Source organism: Chiloscyllium punctatum, chromosome 45, assembly GCF_047496795.1.
Source record: "Chiloscyllium punctatum isolate Juve2018m chromosome 45, sChiPun1.3, whole genome shotgun sequence".
Lineage (NCBI taxonomy): Eukaryota > Metazoa > Chordata > Chondrichthyes > Orectolobiformes > Hemiscylliidae > Chiloscyllium > Chiloscyllium punctatum.
This window is the reverse complement of record NC_092783.1, coordinates 55,213,178-55,227,895: the sequence shown is the minus strand read 5'-3', so window position 1 is coordinate 55,227,895 and position 14,718 is coordinate 55,213,178. Positions and strand designations below refer to the sequence as shown.

The 14,718-nt window shown below is 41.7% G+C and overlaps 1 protein-coding gene across 1 annotated transcript; it reads left to right on the top strand.

Annotated features, from left to right (window-relative positions):
- The first annotated feature begins 335 nt into the window (after positions 1-335).
- ppp1r15b (protein phosphatase 1, regulatory subunit 15B) lies at positions 336-11,657 on the top strand. The gene is made up of 2 exons (XM_072563817.1): positions 336-2,101; positions 8,399-11,657. The coding sequence occupies exons 1-2, from the start codon at positions 701-703 to the stop codon at positions 8,588-8,590; spliced, it is 1,593 nt and encodes a 530-aa protein (XP_072419918.1). The 5' UTR covers positions 336-700; the 3' UTR covers positions 8,591-11,657.
- Positions 11,658-14,718: the final 3,061 nt, after the last annotated feature.

The following is a 14,718-nucleotide window of genomic DNA, read 5'->3' as shown; positions in this document are numbered from 1 at the left end:
TAGCCCGTTCCAAGTGATTCAGACTTAACAGCAATCTAGGTTTGTTCAATACATTGCATCAGCTGTATGACACCTTGATCTTTTAGTATAAATTCTGTATATTATGGTCCTGCCCCAATAGCTGCCTGATGTAGGAGTAGCGCTCCCACTGCTTGTACCTAATAAACCTGTTGGGCAACAACCTGATGTTGCGTGATTTCCAACACTAGGCAAGATGTTTGCCTTTTGCAGTTCCCACGGCGGCCGGCCTCCTGCCTAGGTGGCAGCAGAGGGGGAGGAAGGCGCCACGCTGCCCGGGGTTTCTGATGAAATCGCTTGCGCCCGCCCTCCCCCCCCCGCGCCCTTTAGTCCGCCTCGGGAGATGGCGGAGTGTGGACGGTCGGTTGCGTGTTGCGGGATGGAGGGCGAGAATCGGCAGCAACAGCACCACCTTCACCTCCACCATCTCCTGCTGGTCGCAGCGCCTCGCCGGACGGGCTGTTGCGACTGGGCCGCTTCTAATTTCAAGGTTTTGGCGCCGAAGTTCGTTGGCTCACAAAATGGCGGCGGCGCCCTGAGGCATTAGGGAGGGAAACGGTCGGGCGGCGAAAACTCGGTCGGTCGTGAATTTCTTTCTCCTCGTCCTTCCAGACTCGGCTTTTCTTGTTGCTGTCGTCGTGAATCTTTTTCCTGTTTCTCATAAAAAAAAAACAAAAAAAAAATGAATTGGGAGCCGCCGGGTCCAGCCCCCGCGGCCGCCTCCTGCAGTGACGGCGGCCTTGGGGGACACCCTGGCGGGCCTGGCCTCTACCAGAGCCCGTGGATGAAGCTGATCTCCGTGTTTTACAGGCCCAGCTTTGCCCGCTTCCGCCGCCAGGAAGCGGATTCCCCCCTGAGCTGGGGCTCGGGCCTCCTGGGGCCGGTCCTGGACAAAATGCGGGGATTCGGCGGCGGGGAGAGGGAGTCGGTGTCCCCGCTGGGGGGTCTCTGGGCCGCCGCCTGGCACTGGGTAGGGGCCCCCGAGCCTCTCCCCCTCGCTCCGCCGCAGGAGGAGAGGCTGGAGGTGATCGTGGAGGCGCCGCCACCGCTGAAGATCCCCGAGCCCCCAGCCCCGGGCTGCCCCGGCCTCTTCTCCAAAGTGATGTGGCGAATCTCTCCCCCGGAAACACCCAGTACCAGCGACCCCCTCCGCCCAGGCCTCCCTCACCCCCTGGAGCTCGTCAATTTGGGGCTGCCCCAGTGGAGCTCTGGCTATCCCGCAGCTTCTATGCAGCAGTTACTGGCCCCGGCAGAGCCCGGCTTCCACAGCACCCAGCAGTTGGAGAAACCCCTGGAATTCTCCCACCACCACAGCGGGGTGGGCATCGCCATCCCATCAGACCAGGACTACGGCTATTCCAGCTTGGAAGAAGAGCACGCCGGCTCCCAGTGCCAAGACCTGAGGTATTGGGGCAAGGGGGTGCCTCCTGAACCTGCCCCCAGTGTAGACAGCTGCTCCAAAGGTAATGACCTGAAGGCTAACAGGGATGCTTGCATGGATAATGGAAAGACAGTTCCGCTACCACTTTCAGTTGACTCAACCGTGCCCACCCTTCAGTATTTGGATATTGAGAGTAGGAACATGTCCATGAGAGACAATGAGTGGGATAGTGATGAGAGTAGCAGTGAAGAACTGGACGATGATGCTGAGGAAGAAGATGACTGCTATCCCTTATCCAGACCTCAGTGTTCCAATAAAACAATAGCTTATATTTTAGGAAGCGACTCCATTAGTGATAGTGATGACAGTGAGGAAGATGAGGACAGCGACTCTGATGATGATGGATTTGACAGCAATGGTAGCAGCTCTGAACTCTCAGATACAGATGAAGAGCTGTTGAACTTTTTAGCTGGTACCTCTGATCCTTACAACCTTATGAATTTTCAGGCCTGCATTAAAACACGGCACAAAGTGGACACTAGAACTGTATTCCAATCTAGTTGCACTCAGCAATCTGAAATGTGTACCATTGAGCTAGAAGATGATTCAGACAGAGTGGACAGTGGGTTTACTGAAGAAATTCAGAGTGAAGTACAGAAAACATTTACCCAGATGGCTTGTGAAAAAAAATGCTCCAAAAAGGTAACTAAATTTTGATATCTATATGTCAGACAATTATATCATTTGAGAATTGAAAATATTATGGAGACTAACAGATTTTGGGTAATAGCATCCAATTCTATATATGTTTCCTGGAATTTTTGTATTGACTACACTGAATCTGTAACACATTAGTCTGAAAGGAGCAGCTAAACTGGCTTCAAGATAACGGATGCTATAATGCTTAATGTACATGGTTGACTTATCATTTATGGAAAATTCAGAGTAATATGCTTCAAGTTGTTAGTATATTCTTCAGAAACGCCTTGTGAAAATATTTTGCACAGAATTGCTGCATGTGGTAATGTGCATCTTAATTAAAATATGAAAGGAAGACACTCCAATCTATACCCAGGATTTGGTGAGCAAGTTAAACACATATCAATTAGTTGAGGCACAAGCTTGACATTGGGTTTGGAGTCAGAGATGTACAGCACGGAAACAGACCCTTTGCTCTAACTCGTCCATGTTGACCACATATCCTAAATTAATCTAGTCCCAAATGCCAGCACTTGGGCCGTATCCTGCTAAACCCTTCCTATTCATCTACCCACCCAGGTGCCTTTTAAATCAGGTAACTGTACCGTCTTCCTCCACTTTCTCTGGCAGCTTATTCCATACACGCACCACCCTTTGCATGAAAAGGTTGCCCATTAGATCCCTTTTAAATCTTTCCCCTCTCACTGTAAAACTATGCCCTCTAGTTCTGCACTCCCCCGCCCCAGGGGAAAGGGCCTTGTCTACTTACCCTACCTATGCCCATTTATAAATGGAATCCCTATAGTGTGGAAACAGGCCATTAGGCCCAACAAGTCCACACTGACTCTCCAAAGAGTAGCTCGCCCAGATCCATTCCCCAACCTTATTACTTTACATTTATCCATGACTAATGCACCTAACCTACACATCCCTGAACACTGTGGGCAATTTAGCATGGCTAGTTCACTTAACGTGCACATCGTTGGATTGTGGGAGGAAACCAGTGTACCCAGGGGAAACCCTCACAGACACAGGAAGAATGTGCAAACTACACACAGACTGAAGTGGAGATTGAACCCGGGTCCCTGGCACCATGAGGCATCAGTGCTAACCATTGATCCACCATGTTGTCAAATCTCTCTAAGGTCACCCCGCTGGAAAACAGCCCAAGCCTCTCCCTGTAGTTCAAATCCTCCAATCCTGGCAGCATCCTCGTAAATGTTTTCTGAACCCTTTCAGATGTTAGGTGAAAGACGACAGTTGGCAACTACAACACTGGTGAGAGCAAAACATCTACCAGGGTTTTTGCTGGTAAACCCAGAAGCAGTTGGGTTATAACCTTGGTTTGTATATAATGTTAGTCTGCTTTTGAACAGTTCCATGATACCATGCTATCTGCCTGGTTGGCCCACTTCTCTGAGAGCACTAGGTGGACCTAAAATGTCTTCTGCAGAGATCGTATTTCTGTTAGAACATTGAAGAAAGTGATTGTGTGGCATATCTTGAGACTGCCTTTTCCTTTTTTGCATACCCTTCTTAGTAGTCGTTTGGTCTTTTAAAAGTAATTTGTGTCAGGTATTAGGCAGCACAGTGGCTCAGTTATTAGCACTGCTGCCACAGTGCTAGGGACCTGGGACTAACTGAATTGTTCTTTGAAAGCTAGTGTGGACCTGATGGGCTAAATGGCTGCCTTATCTGGATTTCCCAATTTTGGGATCACTGGTTTGCAGCAGGAGCTGTGTAGAATTCACCATTGTTTGCTTAGTAACATCCTGTAGATAGCAAATTCTATCACCACTGGTGGTGCTCAGGGTAGCTTCAGGATATTGATCAAGCTGGCTTTTTGTCCTGGATTATGTCTCACTACTTAAGTACCATTACAGCCACTCTCCAAGAGAAGTGAATTTGTTCCGGAGAGTTGAAGTGAGCTATGTAGAACAGAATATCCATTTTAGGGGGTGCTCAAATACTTGTGGTGTGGGAGATTCTGTGAATGGGAATGCCATCAAATATCACAGACATTCAGTCTTTGGGCTGGTAGTTGCACAGATTGAACTTGTCTTTTATGGTATCACTGGAGAGTGAGAGAGCAAAACACAATTTTCTTTTTTTGCCCTTCATATCTACATCTGACTCATGTTCAGCAGTCACTTGCAGAACTATTTCATCAATATCATGAATCAGATGTTAAGCGTGTACATGGAGTGAGTAAGTGCTTATTGAACTGTGGTGGAATCTTGGTGTGATTACAGAAGGAAACTTTCTTATTAGGTTACTTTGTGCATTGATGTTCAGACATGAACTTTGCTTTGGAAGTAGTCTGTTTGGGGCTTTTATCCAGTTTGGTGTTTTCTGGCTGGAATTAGTCATGAGCAAAAGACTCATTCATTATTTTGTAAATTTCAAAAAATGTTGACAAGAATAAGCATATCTCGGTTATAAAGTAGTAACTTCAGCCACTTGCCCAGCAAAATGCTTTTAATTTCAAATTCGATCATTGCCCTCAACTTTAGATATGTGTACTTAATGATTCAGTAGTTACATGTATAAGCATTGCCTCTGACCTCCAGGTTTCAGTGCTTGAACTTCTTGACCAATTTGGGTTTGATTTTTCTGGTTCATGTCACTTACATAGCTACATAGGCAGAATTAAGTTGGTTTTAACGTGGCTGTCACTATTTCTGTACATAAGATTTATTTCAATGTGCCCACATTTTTAGTTTAATAGGTTTATTTTGTTCAGATTCTGAAATATCTCTTTGTATACTGAAAAGTATTTAGAGTGTAAGTTTAGTTACCATTGCTTTGTCTGATGTTGGAAAATGTTGCTGGAAGGTGCTGTAGACATCAGTCATTGTAAGGTGTTGGTGCACCTTTTTATTTGGAGGTTTGAACAGGGCGTTGTCTCCAGGCGTAAGTGTCTGTATCTCCTTGCGATAACAATGTTTTTAAAGAGGGAAATAACGTGGACTCAAGTTTCACAGTTATTGCAAAAATAAAGTTGGATTTTGTCTTTAGTTCCTCTAGCTCCCACCCCAAACAAATCAAGAGAAAATGGGAGCAATTGATCCCATTTGAGAACTTGATTCACATTGTTTCCAAATAAAATGTATTTGTGAAATTTCTTATGATAGGATGACTTATTCTATGATCATGAGAGAACTCAATTTCCTCTCATAGTGACCTGTGAAACTACAACAATAAACATCGGGCAATCAGTTGAATAGTGGCTACATAATGAAACTGAAAGAACAGCAATGATTCCGGGAAAGGGACTCGTTTCTTGGTTAGCTTGTTTTTAATGATTCTCTTGCTAATTTGGAAACTCATCGTAACTGGTTGTGATTCTTCCTGCACGCCATATTTTGAGATATTAAGATTATAGGCAGTGTATTTCAAAGATTCTTGATTTATTTTTGTCATGATTACAGAATGCAGGACAAAAGTAGACCAACTGCACTGAAAAGTGCCTGACTCTTGTATTCTCAAGGGTGGGGTGCCTTCATTTTCTAAGTATTCCCAGCAGCAGTGATGGTTACTCATAGGAATGCAATGAAGTATACCTAACCAGGAGATTTCAGTCTAGCTTGAAAATAAGATCTCCTCAAATGCATGTTTTGGCACTAACCATGCAATTTTCAAAACCTAAATTGTGTATCCTGACTTAATTAGATGGAAAGATTTTCCTTCTATTGGTCCTGACTGGACTTTGATTCCCTTAAATGAAATTGAAAGAACAATTTGCCCAGACCCCAAACCCTGTGGCTCTGTTTGTTGCATTTGTATTCAGTTGGACAAAAATAATGCGTTCTAATGATTGGTTTGTTCATTTCACAAAATAACACCCTTCCAAAAAATGCTTAAACATAAGTTTTGATGCTGTGTATCTACAAGTTTGGATTTATTTTCTCTTGCATGACTTCCCATAATACTGATAGCCCTGGGTGAGCACATTGATGGCTTATGTTTTCCATGATACTATTCAGTTGATTGTGGCTTGCATTGGATATTGCAGCATGTTGCAATGTGGAGGAACAGAGGGATCTGGGTGTGCAAGTACATAGATCCCTCAAAATTGCCACCCAAGTGGATAGGGTTGTGAAGAAGGCATATGGTGTTTTGGCTTTCATTAACAGGGGGATTGAGTTTCAGAGCAGTGAGGTTTTGCTGCAGCTCTATAAGTCCCTGGTGAGACCACACTTGGAATATTGTGTATGGTTCTGGTTGCCCTACTATAGAAAAGAGACAGAGGTTTTGGAGAGGGTGCAAAGAAGGTTTACCAGGATGCTGTCTGGATTGGAGGGCTTGCTTTATGAAGAAAGGTTGAATAAGCTCAGACTTTTCTCTCTGGAGAGAAGAAGGGAGAGAGGAGACCTGATCAAGGTGTACAAAATAATGAGAGGAATAGATAGTCAATAGCCAGAAACTTTTCCCCAGGGCAGGATGGATTGGTACGAGAAGTCGTAGTTTGAAGATATTAAGAGAAAGGTACAAAGGAGACGTCAGAGGTAGGTTCTTTACGCAGGGAATAGTGAATGCATGGAATGCGTTGCCAGCTGTGGTGGCGGAAGCAGGGTCATTGGGGACATTTAAGTGGCTGCTGGACATGCACAAGGATAACAGTGAGTTAAGGGGTACGTAGGTTAAGTTACTATATTTTACATTAGGATTAAATCTCGGTACAACATTGTAGGCCAAAGGGTCTGTTCTGTTCTGTGCTGTACTTTTCTATGTTCTATGTTACTCGTCAGCTTGGTGAACACTTCTTAAAGCTGCGAACCTTCCAAGCATAACAATTTAAGTGTCTAAAATTAGGCAGTCTAGATTGATTAGAGATTGAAGGCACTGCTGACTGCATGTTTGAAGGGCGACGTTGACTTCTGGCTACAGCAGAATTATGATTTTTCTTTTCAAATACTTCCCAGTTTTAAGAAGAGTATATTATAACTGTACCTACACTTAAGCAATCGTATTCTTTATTTTGTTTTGCGATGTGCTGAGATGCTGGAGAGTTCAGGTACTTGCTGTAGAGGAGCAAGTCTTCATGGCCAGACAGTTAATAGAGGGTAAAAAGACACAACTCTATTTCCTTGAAGTATTCTTCTAATTGTATACAAAGTTGGCAACATTATATTTAATATGTGACCACAACAAGATGCCATTTGTTAAAATAGTGTGACTTAAGAGAATGAGAGTATATAGAATTTGCAGTAATGCATTTGATTACTATGCAATGAGTAATTTGGGAGAGTGTAAGAAACCGTTCATCCATCTTTACTTTTGTTTGCTCTCTAGCTTCTGTTGGCAGCCCACAAAATGTTTTGAGTTGTTCCCCACTTTGTATAACAGTTTAGACATTGACAGCGCATACTGGAATCTAGTTCAGTGGATGGGAGCAGCCTATTCACTAGTTTATCTGAGCAATTTTCTAAGACTATGCAATTGTCTGTCTCGGTGACAATTAGCTTGAGGAAGGGTGGTTTAATAGTAATCAGAAAACAATTTCCTCCCTACCCCAGTTAGTAAGAAATAATAGTATCATGCTGCTCCAGTAAATTGATATCAACTGCCTGTGCGTAGACCAAGGACTTTGTGGAAGCTGTTTCCTAAACGACCTGTTTAGAGATGTTATTATTCACCTCTGGAACAGGAGGGGCTTAAAACCAGGCCTCCCGGTCTAGGGAGTAGGAACACTACCACTTAGTTCCAGCATTTTGTTTTTGTTTTGAATTCGAACTTCACCATTTCTCATGGTGGGATTCAAACCCAGGTCCCCAGAACGTTGCCTGGATCTCTGGATTAATAGTCTATCGGTAATACCACTAAGCCAATGCCTCCATGCTACTGTCTGGAGTATGCCACATTTAAGCGTACCAAAGGTAGCAATTCCTCTTTTGGCTCACGTTTTAGCACATCTGTGTTGCTTCACTCACTGCCACTGCATTATTGTGACAGCTTCTTTTGTTGTCAATTAGGGTTCTCATTCATGTTTGAGCCTTATTGAACTTGAACCAGTTTAAATCCTTTTTTTTTTGTTTGGTTACTTGATGCTTTGAAGTCCTCTAGGTCGCCACTTTTCAGGTACTCTGGTAGAGATAGGTGCATTCTTAATCTGTGTTCAAGTTGCATTCTGTTTTAATGAATTGATTTGTTGCAATGGGTACTGTTCTTGATGTGAGTTGATGTACTACGGAAGATGGTTATGTTGAAGATAATTCCTAATGTTTCTTCTAGAGCCAGTATTTTGATATTCAAAGTTTTATGATTGTTAAAATCACCCTTTTCTTTCCTTGAATTTAGGTTGCCTTTGATGAGTACGTCACTGTCCATTATGTCAGTAGTGAAGAAATCCGTAAAGGACCCTGGGAAGAGTATGCCCGGGATCGCTGCAGATTCCAGAAGCGAATTCAAGAAACAGAAGAGTGTATTGGCTATTGTTTCACCCTTAAACACCGGCGGACTGTGCTGAAAAAGTTGCAGCTGAGCAGCTAATGATCACTGAGCAAGAGGCTTTGAAAATATTCATCTTCTTAATAGTTTATTTGCAAATTAACCCTCATTTTTTTTGAACGTTTGTGCACACTCACATTATTGCCTACTGTTAAATGGTGGGAAATTTGTTATGCAGCTACTGCGCAGCCAGTTTGCAACATGAAGGAACATGTGAAAAAATAATCACTATTTGTTGTTACAATGACACATCCAGGGAATTAAAATAGTGCAAAACCTGCTCGCTGGGTTGACATATCTGCAAGTGTCATTTGATCTGATGATCACAAAATTTTGCTTTTGTTGTGACCTTATTATGATGTATACCAGTGGTTTCTCTATCACAAGACACTATTCAATCCAAATTCTGTGAATTACCTAGAAATGGACTTGTGTTTTACCAAGGTATATCTGTTTTACCCCACTTGAGTGACATTTGGGTAATGCAACACCTAACTGCTAGCAAATAAAGTTCATGTATTATGAATGCAGTAAGTGGGTTTATCCCAGAGTAGCTTATAACCTGGAGTTTACATTTAGGTTCCTGTTGAGTTTCGCTCCCTGTTTCCAGCACGTTTTTCTTACAATCAAACCTGAAATATAGTAAAATGTCATATTTTATCAAGTCAGATGATAATAGCTCCTGTATTTAATTAACTAATTTTGAGTTGGTGCAGCTTAATTTCAGAATTGTCAGTGTGAAGGAAATCATTGCTTGCACTAATGGGTTACTTTTTAAAACCATATGTTCTATATGGGGTCTATTGGTTAGCTCTTTGATCTTTAAGTTTAGCATTTAAAAATGTTGGGAGAATGGGGAGCTTTAGCTTCTTTGGTGAAGAGGATATTTGTGCTTTGAAGTTGTTGTTGCTTTGAAGCTCAGTTTCTTGATTAGATTTTCTTAACACAGGAGTCTGTCCCTGTTCAACACCTTTTTTAATCCATTACAGTAGAATTTTTGCATATTTGATAACAGAAATTTCCACTTTCCAAAGTTAGATGTAAACAGAACAGGTGGTAGCCATTTGGCCTGTTATGCCTGTATTAGCTCTTTGTAAGAACGATCCAATTAGTCCCACTTCTCTGCACTTTGAAAGCTTTTCCCTGTTGACAAATTTGTTTCAATTCTGCTTCAGTCTACCAGGCAGTTCATTCCAAATAGGACTTTTGAGATTAAAAATAAGAGTGACCAATTTTTAAACATAGATTTGATGTTTTAGTGAAGCCTGGTCCTTAATGGTGTATAAAGGCAATGTTAGTTCTAGCCAAACCAGCACTGGATTTCAGGGGATATATGGTTTGTGGACTGAGCCGGACCTTTCACTTGACCTCCAGAAACTGCTCACCAGCTGAACTATTTCTCAGCATGGGATGGGCAAACAATAATGTTGTACTTGGTTCAAATTTTATAACAATCATTAAAAAGAAAGATTGACTTTCCATAGTTTGTCTTCCTAATCTAGTTGGCCTGGTGATCATATTGGAAGATGCCATGAAATTAACATTGTATCTGATTGCCATTCTGCACACTTTATTGTACATGTAGATCATAACATTTTACCTTGGAATTGACATCTTTTGCAGTAAATTTGTTTTGAAAGTTTGGTGCAAGTCACAGCAAGAATCCATCAAGAATCATTTCTAAACCTATGAGATTGGATTTATATTGTCAGTTTTTCTGTTGTATTTTAGTTTGAATTTTAATTAAGTTCTTGATTATCTGAGAAAAGTTCAGTTGAATTTGTGTTTTTGCATAGCTATGTCACTCAAAGTTGTCCCATTTTCTTGGAAATAGGGTTGAATATATAATTGGCAGAAGGTTGTAGTAGGGTTGTCAATAGGATTTCTCTTTCCATTTGGCTGTTTTGGTCTTTAGAGATTGCTCAGGCATCAGACTTCAGTGGCTTGACTTGAGATTAGTATTCTTGCTTAGGTACAAAACTTTAAGAATTATTATCTTATTTCAAAAGCATTTGACACTAATCTAGTTTGAAATCTTATTGCACTTCAGCCTCTGCATTGGGCTTTGGGCAACTTGATGCAATCCCCAAATTGGAAGGTAAACCAGTTGCTGATCAACAGTCCTTGATTCCAGGTTGCTGAATATAGTGTTTAATATTTCTTTGTGAGCTACCTTTTTCAGCAGTTAATTGTTTGAAATTTCTGAGGTTCATCTTTGAGCTCCTGTTTAAGTGTCGTGGGCAAATTTGTGCAAAGGAGCACTAGGTTCTCCTAAATATGATATTGGATTACCTATTAATAATGCTGAATTTAAATCTAGTTATATCTGATGAACTAGGTGACACTTGCAGGTTGAATTTAGCTAATTAAACTTTAAAAGAATTTTGGAAGAACCATGCTTAGTTTTGTCTCAAATGCCGATGGTCTTGCCAGTACAATGCTACCCTGTAACAGTGCACCTCTTATGAGAAAACTTGCTTCTCACCTTGGGTAGCAGCTATCGTGTAAGTGCTCCAAATCAACCACAGAGTTGGGAGATTGACAGAAGCTGACCCTGATCTTTGCGCGTAATGTGTACAGTGTTGATTTATCACTGGAGTTGTTCTGGTGCATTCCCCCTTTGGGGGGTGTCACGGGAAGAAAAGGGTGGAAGTGAATACCTGTAGTAAATCGTAATAGAAATGGGAATTACAAGTCAGATTATTGCAAACATTATTTGGTTTGAAATCCATTTTAGTCTTTTTTTTCCCTACACACACTTCAATTCAATCTTGAGTTTCCACTTTGTGTGCAATAAATGATTATATGACCTTTAGGCTAGTTGTCCAACTGTTGGAATTAATTTTGGACCATTTTCCTTCTATAGATATTTTTATTTATCAAGGAACTAATTGTATTTTTGTATAATTTTGCAGGTTTGTAAACAGTGTAAAGAAAATTATATTAATTTACATCAGATTTACTAATTAGGATCGATGTTTTAAAGTTTGTAATTTGTAATCCCCCATGAAATATTTGTTATGCAAATCATTGTAAATTGAGACGTGTGCCTGAAGCACTGAATAACCCAACAGTGCTAATCTCTCAAATAAAATATTAGTGTGCAGCATCTCCATTCATTATTTAATTTTGTGACTGTGGTGGGCTGTATTATTGCAGATTCTATAATTTCACTGTAGAGCTGAGGTTAGATTCCCTAGAGTATGGAAACAGGCCCTTCGGCCCACAGGTTCACAGTGACCCTCCGAAGAGTAACCCACCCAGACCCATTCCCCTACCCTATATTTACCCCAGACTAATGCATCTAACACTTTGGACAACTTAGCATGATCAATTCACCTGACCTGCACATCTTTGCATTGTGGGAGGAAACCAGAGCATCCGGAAGAAACTCAAGCAGACACATGGAGAATGTGCAAACCAGATACAGAAATTTGCCCAAGGTGGGAATCGAACCAGAGACCCTGGTGCTGTAAGGAAGCAGTGCTAACCACTGTGCTACCCCAATGAAAGTCTTGACAGTAGTGGGCTGAGACTGCAAGTTCCTGAATGGGTCTCTGCCAACTTTCAAAGTAAAGGTATTCATAAATAGAGTACTGACGCCACAATGATTCCTTATCAGGAAGAGTGACTCCACTAAAAGTACACCCATGTAATTTTGACTAATTCTGTATGGTGTCTCCGGTCTGTGAGGCAGCAAATTCCAAAACAGGAAGTTACTGTTTGGAGAGGGTTTTGTATGCCAGTTGGAGTGCATGGACTCTCAGTATGGCTGTGTGCCTTGGAGTGGTGACTGCCATGTGAAATATTCAAATATAGGCATACGTAATACTCTCTCCACAGTAAGCCTGGCTTCCTGGAAGGAGAATTATGCCTGATACATTTGTCTAAATTCTGAAGCGAAAACAAGCAGAGTAGATGATAGGGAGCCAGTAGCTTATGTTATCTCGATTTCCAAAAGGTGTTTAAGGTACAGTGCTGTCAGGCTACCCCTGGAGGTGGTATATGAGAGTGAAGAGCAGATTGGCTAATTTTAAAAAATGATTGAGGAGAGAGAACTGTCCAGATCTTTAGGCGTTGTCCTCTATTCGGCTAAATCATGGCTGATACACTCCTCAACCCCAAGATCTGGGTTTCTTATTCATATTCCAAAGTCCTTTGCAAATTAATTCAGCTCAATATCCTGTGAGGTTCTTAACTAAGGTTTCTATTGGTATCACTCTTAGGTGTCAGCTGTCCCTATTATCCTGTCTTCGAGAAAGAGTACCATAGGATGTTTTATATGAAATGTCTTCTAGAGCACTGGCGTAGATGTGACCAGTTAAATGGCTGCCTCCTATTCTCTAACTCAGGATACTACATATTTTCTAACGCCTTGATGAGAGACATAGCACACATCTGGAGCAGGTGGGCCACCTGGCCTAAAGGTAGGGATCCCATTGCTGCACCATAAGAGGCATTTGTATATACATTGAGGTCAAAATTGCCACTAGCTAGGTTTTGGCAGTATCTGTGGTCAGTTTGGACACAGCTTTAGGTAAGGCCTTTCAATGGAAGTTTTGCAACTTTTTATTGTTAACCTGTATGATTTGTGTAGTTGTCGGGGCAGACGGCTGTAGGAATCTGAAAGATCTGCATTTCTTTAACCCCTTTCATATTCCAAAGTCCTTTGCAACTTCAAAGTTTATTAAAGTGTAATGATTTTCATCGAGTAGAAAACATGACAGACAAAATTGCATTTAGAAAGACTCCTACAAATTGTAATGGTTGATGAGAAATCAACATTGGCAAAGAGACTGGAAGAAATAATTCTACAGAAGAGTGCTTTTGGATGTGTAATGTTTATCTGAAGGGGCTGGAAGAACTGCTCATTTGAAAGGCATCACCCCTTTAACTGTATTGCATTGAAAGGTAAGCCTAGACTTTTGTAAAAACAAAATATTCTGGAAAAGCTGAGTAGGTCTGGCAGCGCCTGTGAAGAGAAATCACAAACCTGGAACATTAACTCTGATTTCAGATGTTGCCAGACCTGTTGAGCTTTTCCAGCAAGTTCTGTTTTTGTTACTACGTTTTTGTATTTTGGTTTCTAAGATGTGGCTTGAACCCCCATCCTGGCTGAAAGGGTGGGCGCTACCAACTCTGCCACAGTCTACGGATTTACTAATCAGACCGGGAAGAAATTTTAAGTTGTGTGCACTTGCAGTTTCTACTGTTTCAAACTGCTCCAGGTTTTGTTTGGAAAATAGTCCTACAAAAGATACTATAGTCCCATAGGCACTATTCTGAAGCTTCTATGTTGCACAAAGGCTCAGTCACATGGCAGATAGGGGGCTTTTGTGAGTCATCAAACCTTCTGTTCTCAGTTACATTGTACAATGTAGAACAGACCTATTGTGTTCTGCAGCAGCTGAGGTCAAAAGTCTAGTGCTGTTTTATTAACCCCTTATTGGGTGTAAAATTTATGTTTGTGAAGCTACATATTAATATACAAGGTCCTGTTGTTCACAAACAGCATGTATATAGTGTGTGGTGCTGGAAAGACACAGCAGCTCAGGAAGCATCTGAGGAGCAGGAGAATGCTGCCTGACCTACTGTGTCTTTCCAGCACCACACTCTTGACTCTGATCACCAGCATCTGCAGTCCTCACTTTTTCCAAACATAACATGTATATGCACTGTACCTGTTTCAACTCAATAAACTGGTTGTCAGACATTCTCTACCCTGACCAATCAGATTCGCTGTCATGTTTTAAAATTTAAGCAAAGTTTGGCTTGCCAGTCCATCTAACTGGTACATTCTCCATGGCAACATCTCTACCAGTTAGAATCTCAATGACCCCTCATTCTGTTGTTTCCCCTTTTTGGTATTTCTTTTCAAATGTTCTGATGAAGGAAAGATTAAATGTTTGATACGCCGTCTTTAACAGCTCATCTGCCTTATTCATATTTTGGATATTTTCTATTCAACCTGTACAGAGATGTTACACACCTCTGGAACGGCTTGGACTTGAACCCAGACTGCCAGGCTCAGACGTATGGTCATTATCACTGCTCCACCAGAGCACCTTGTTTATCTGTTGAGATATTTTCTAACCAACCTGTTGAGAGATGTTATTACAAAGCTCTAGAATAAATGGGACTTGAGCCCAGGCCTCCTGGCTCAAAGATAG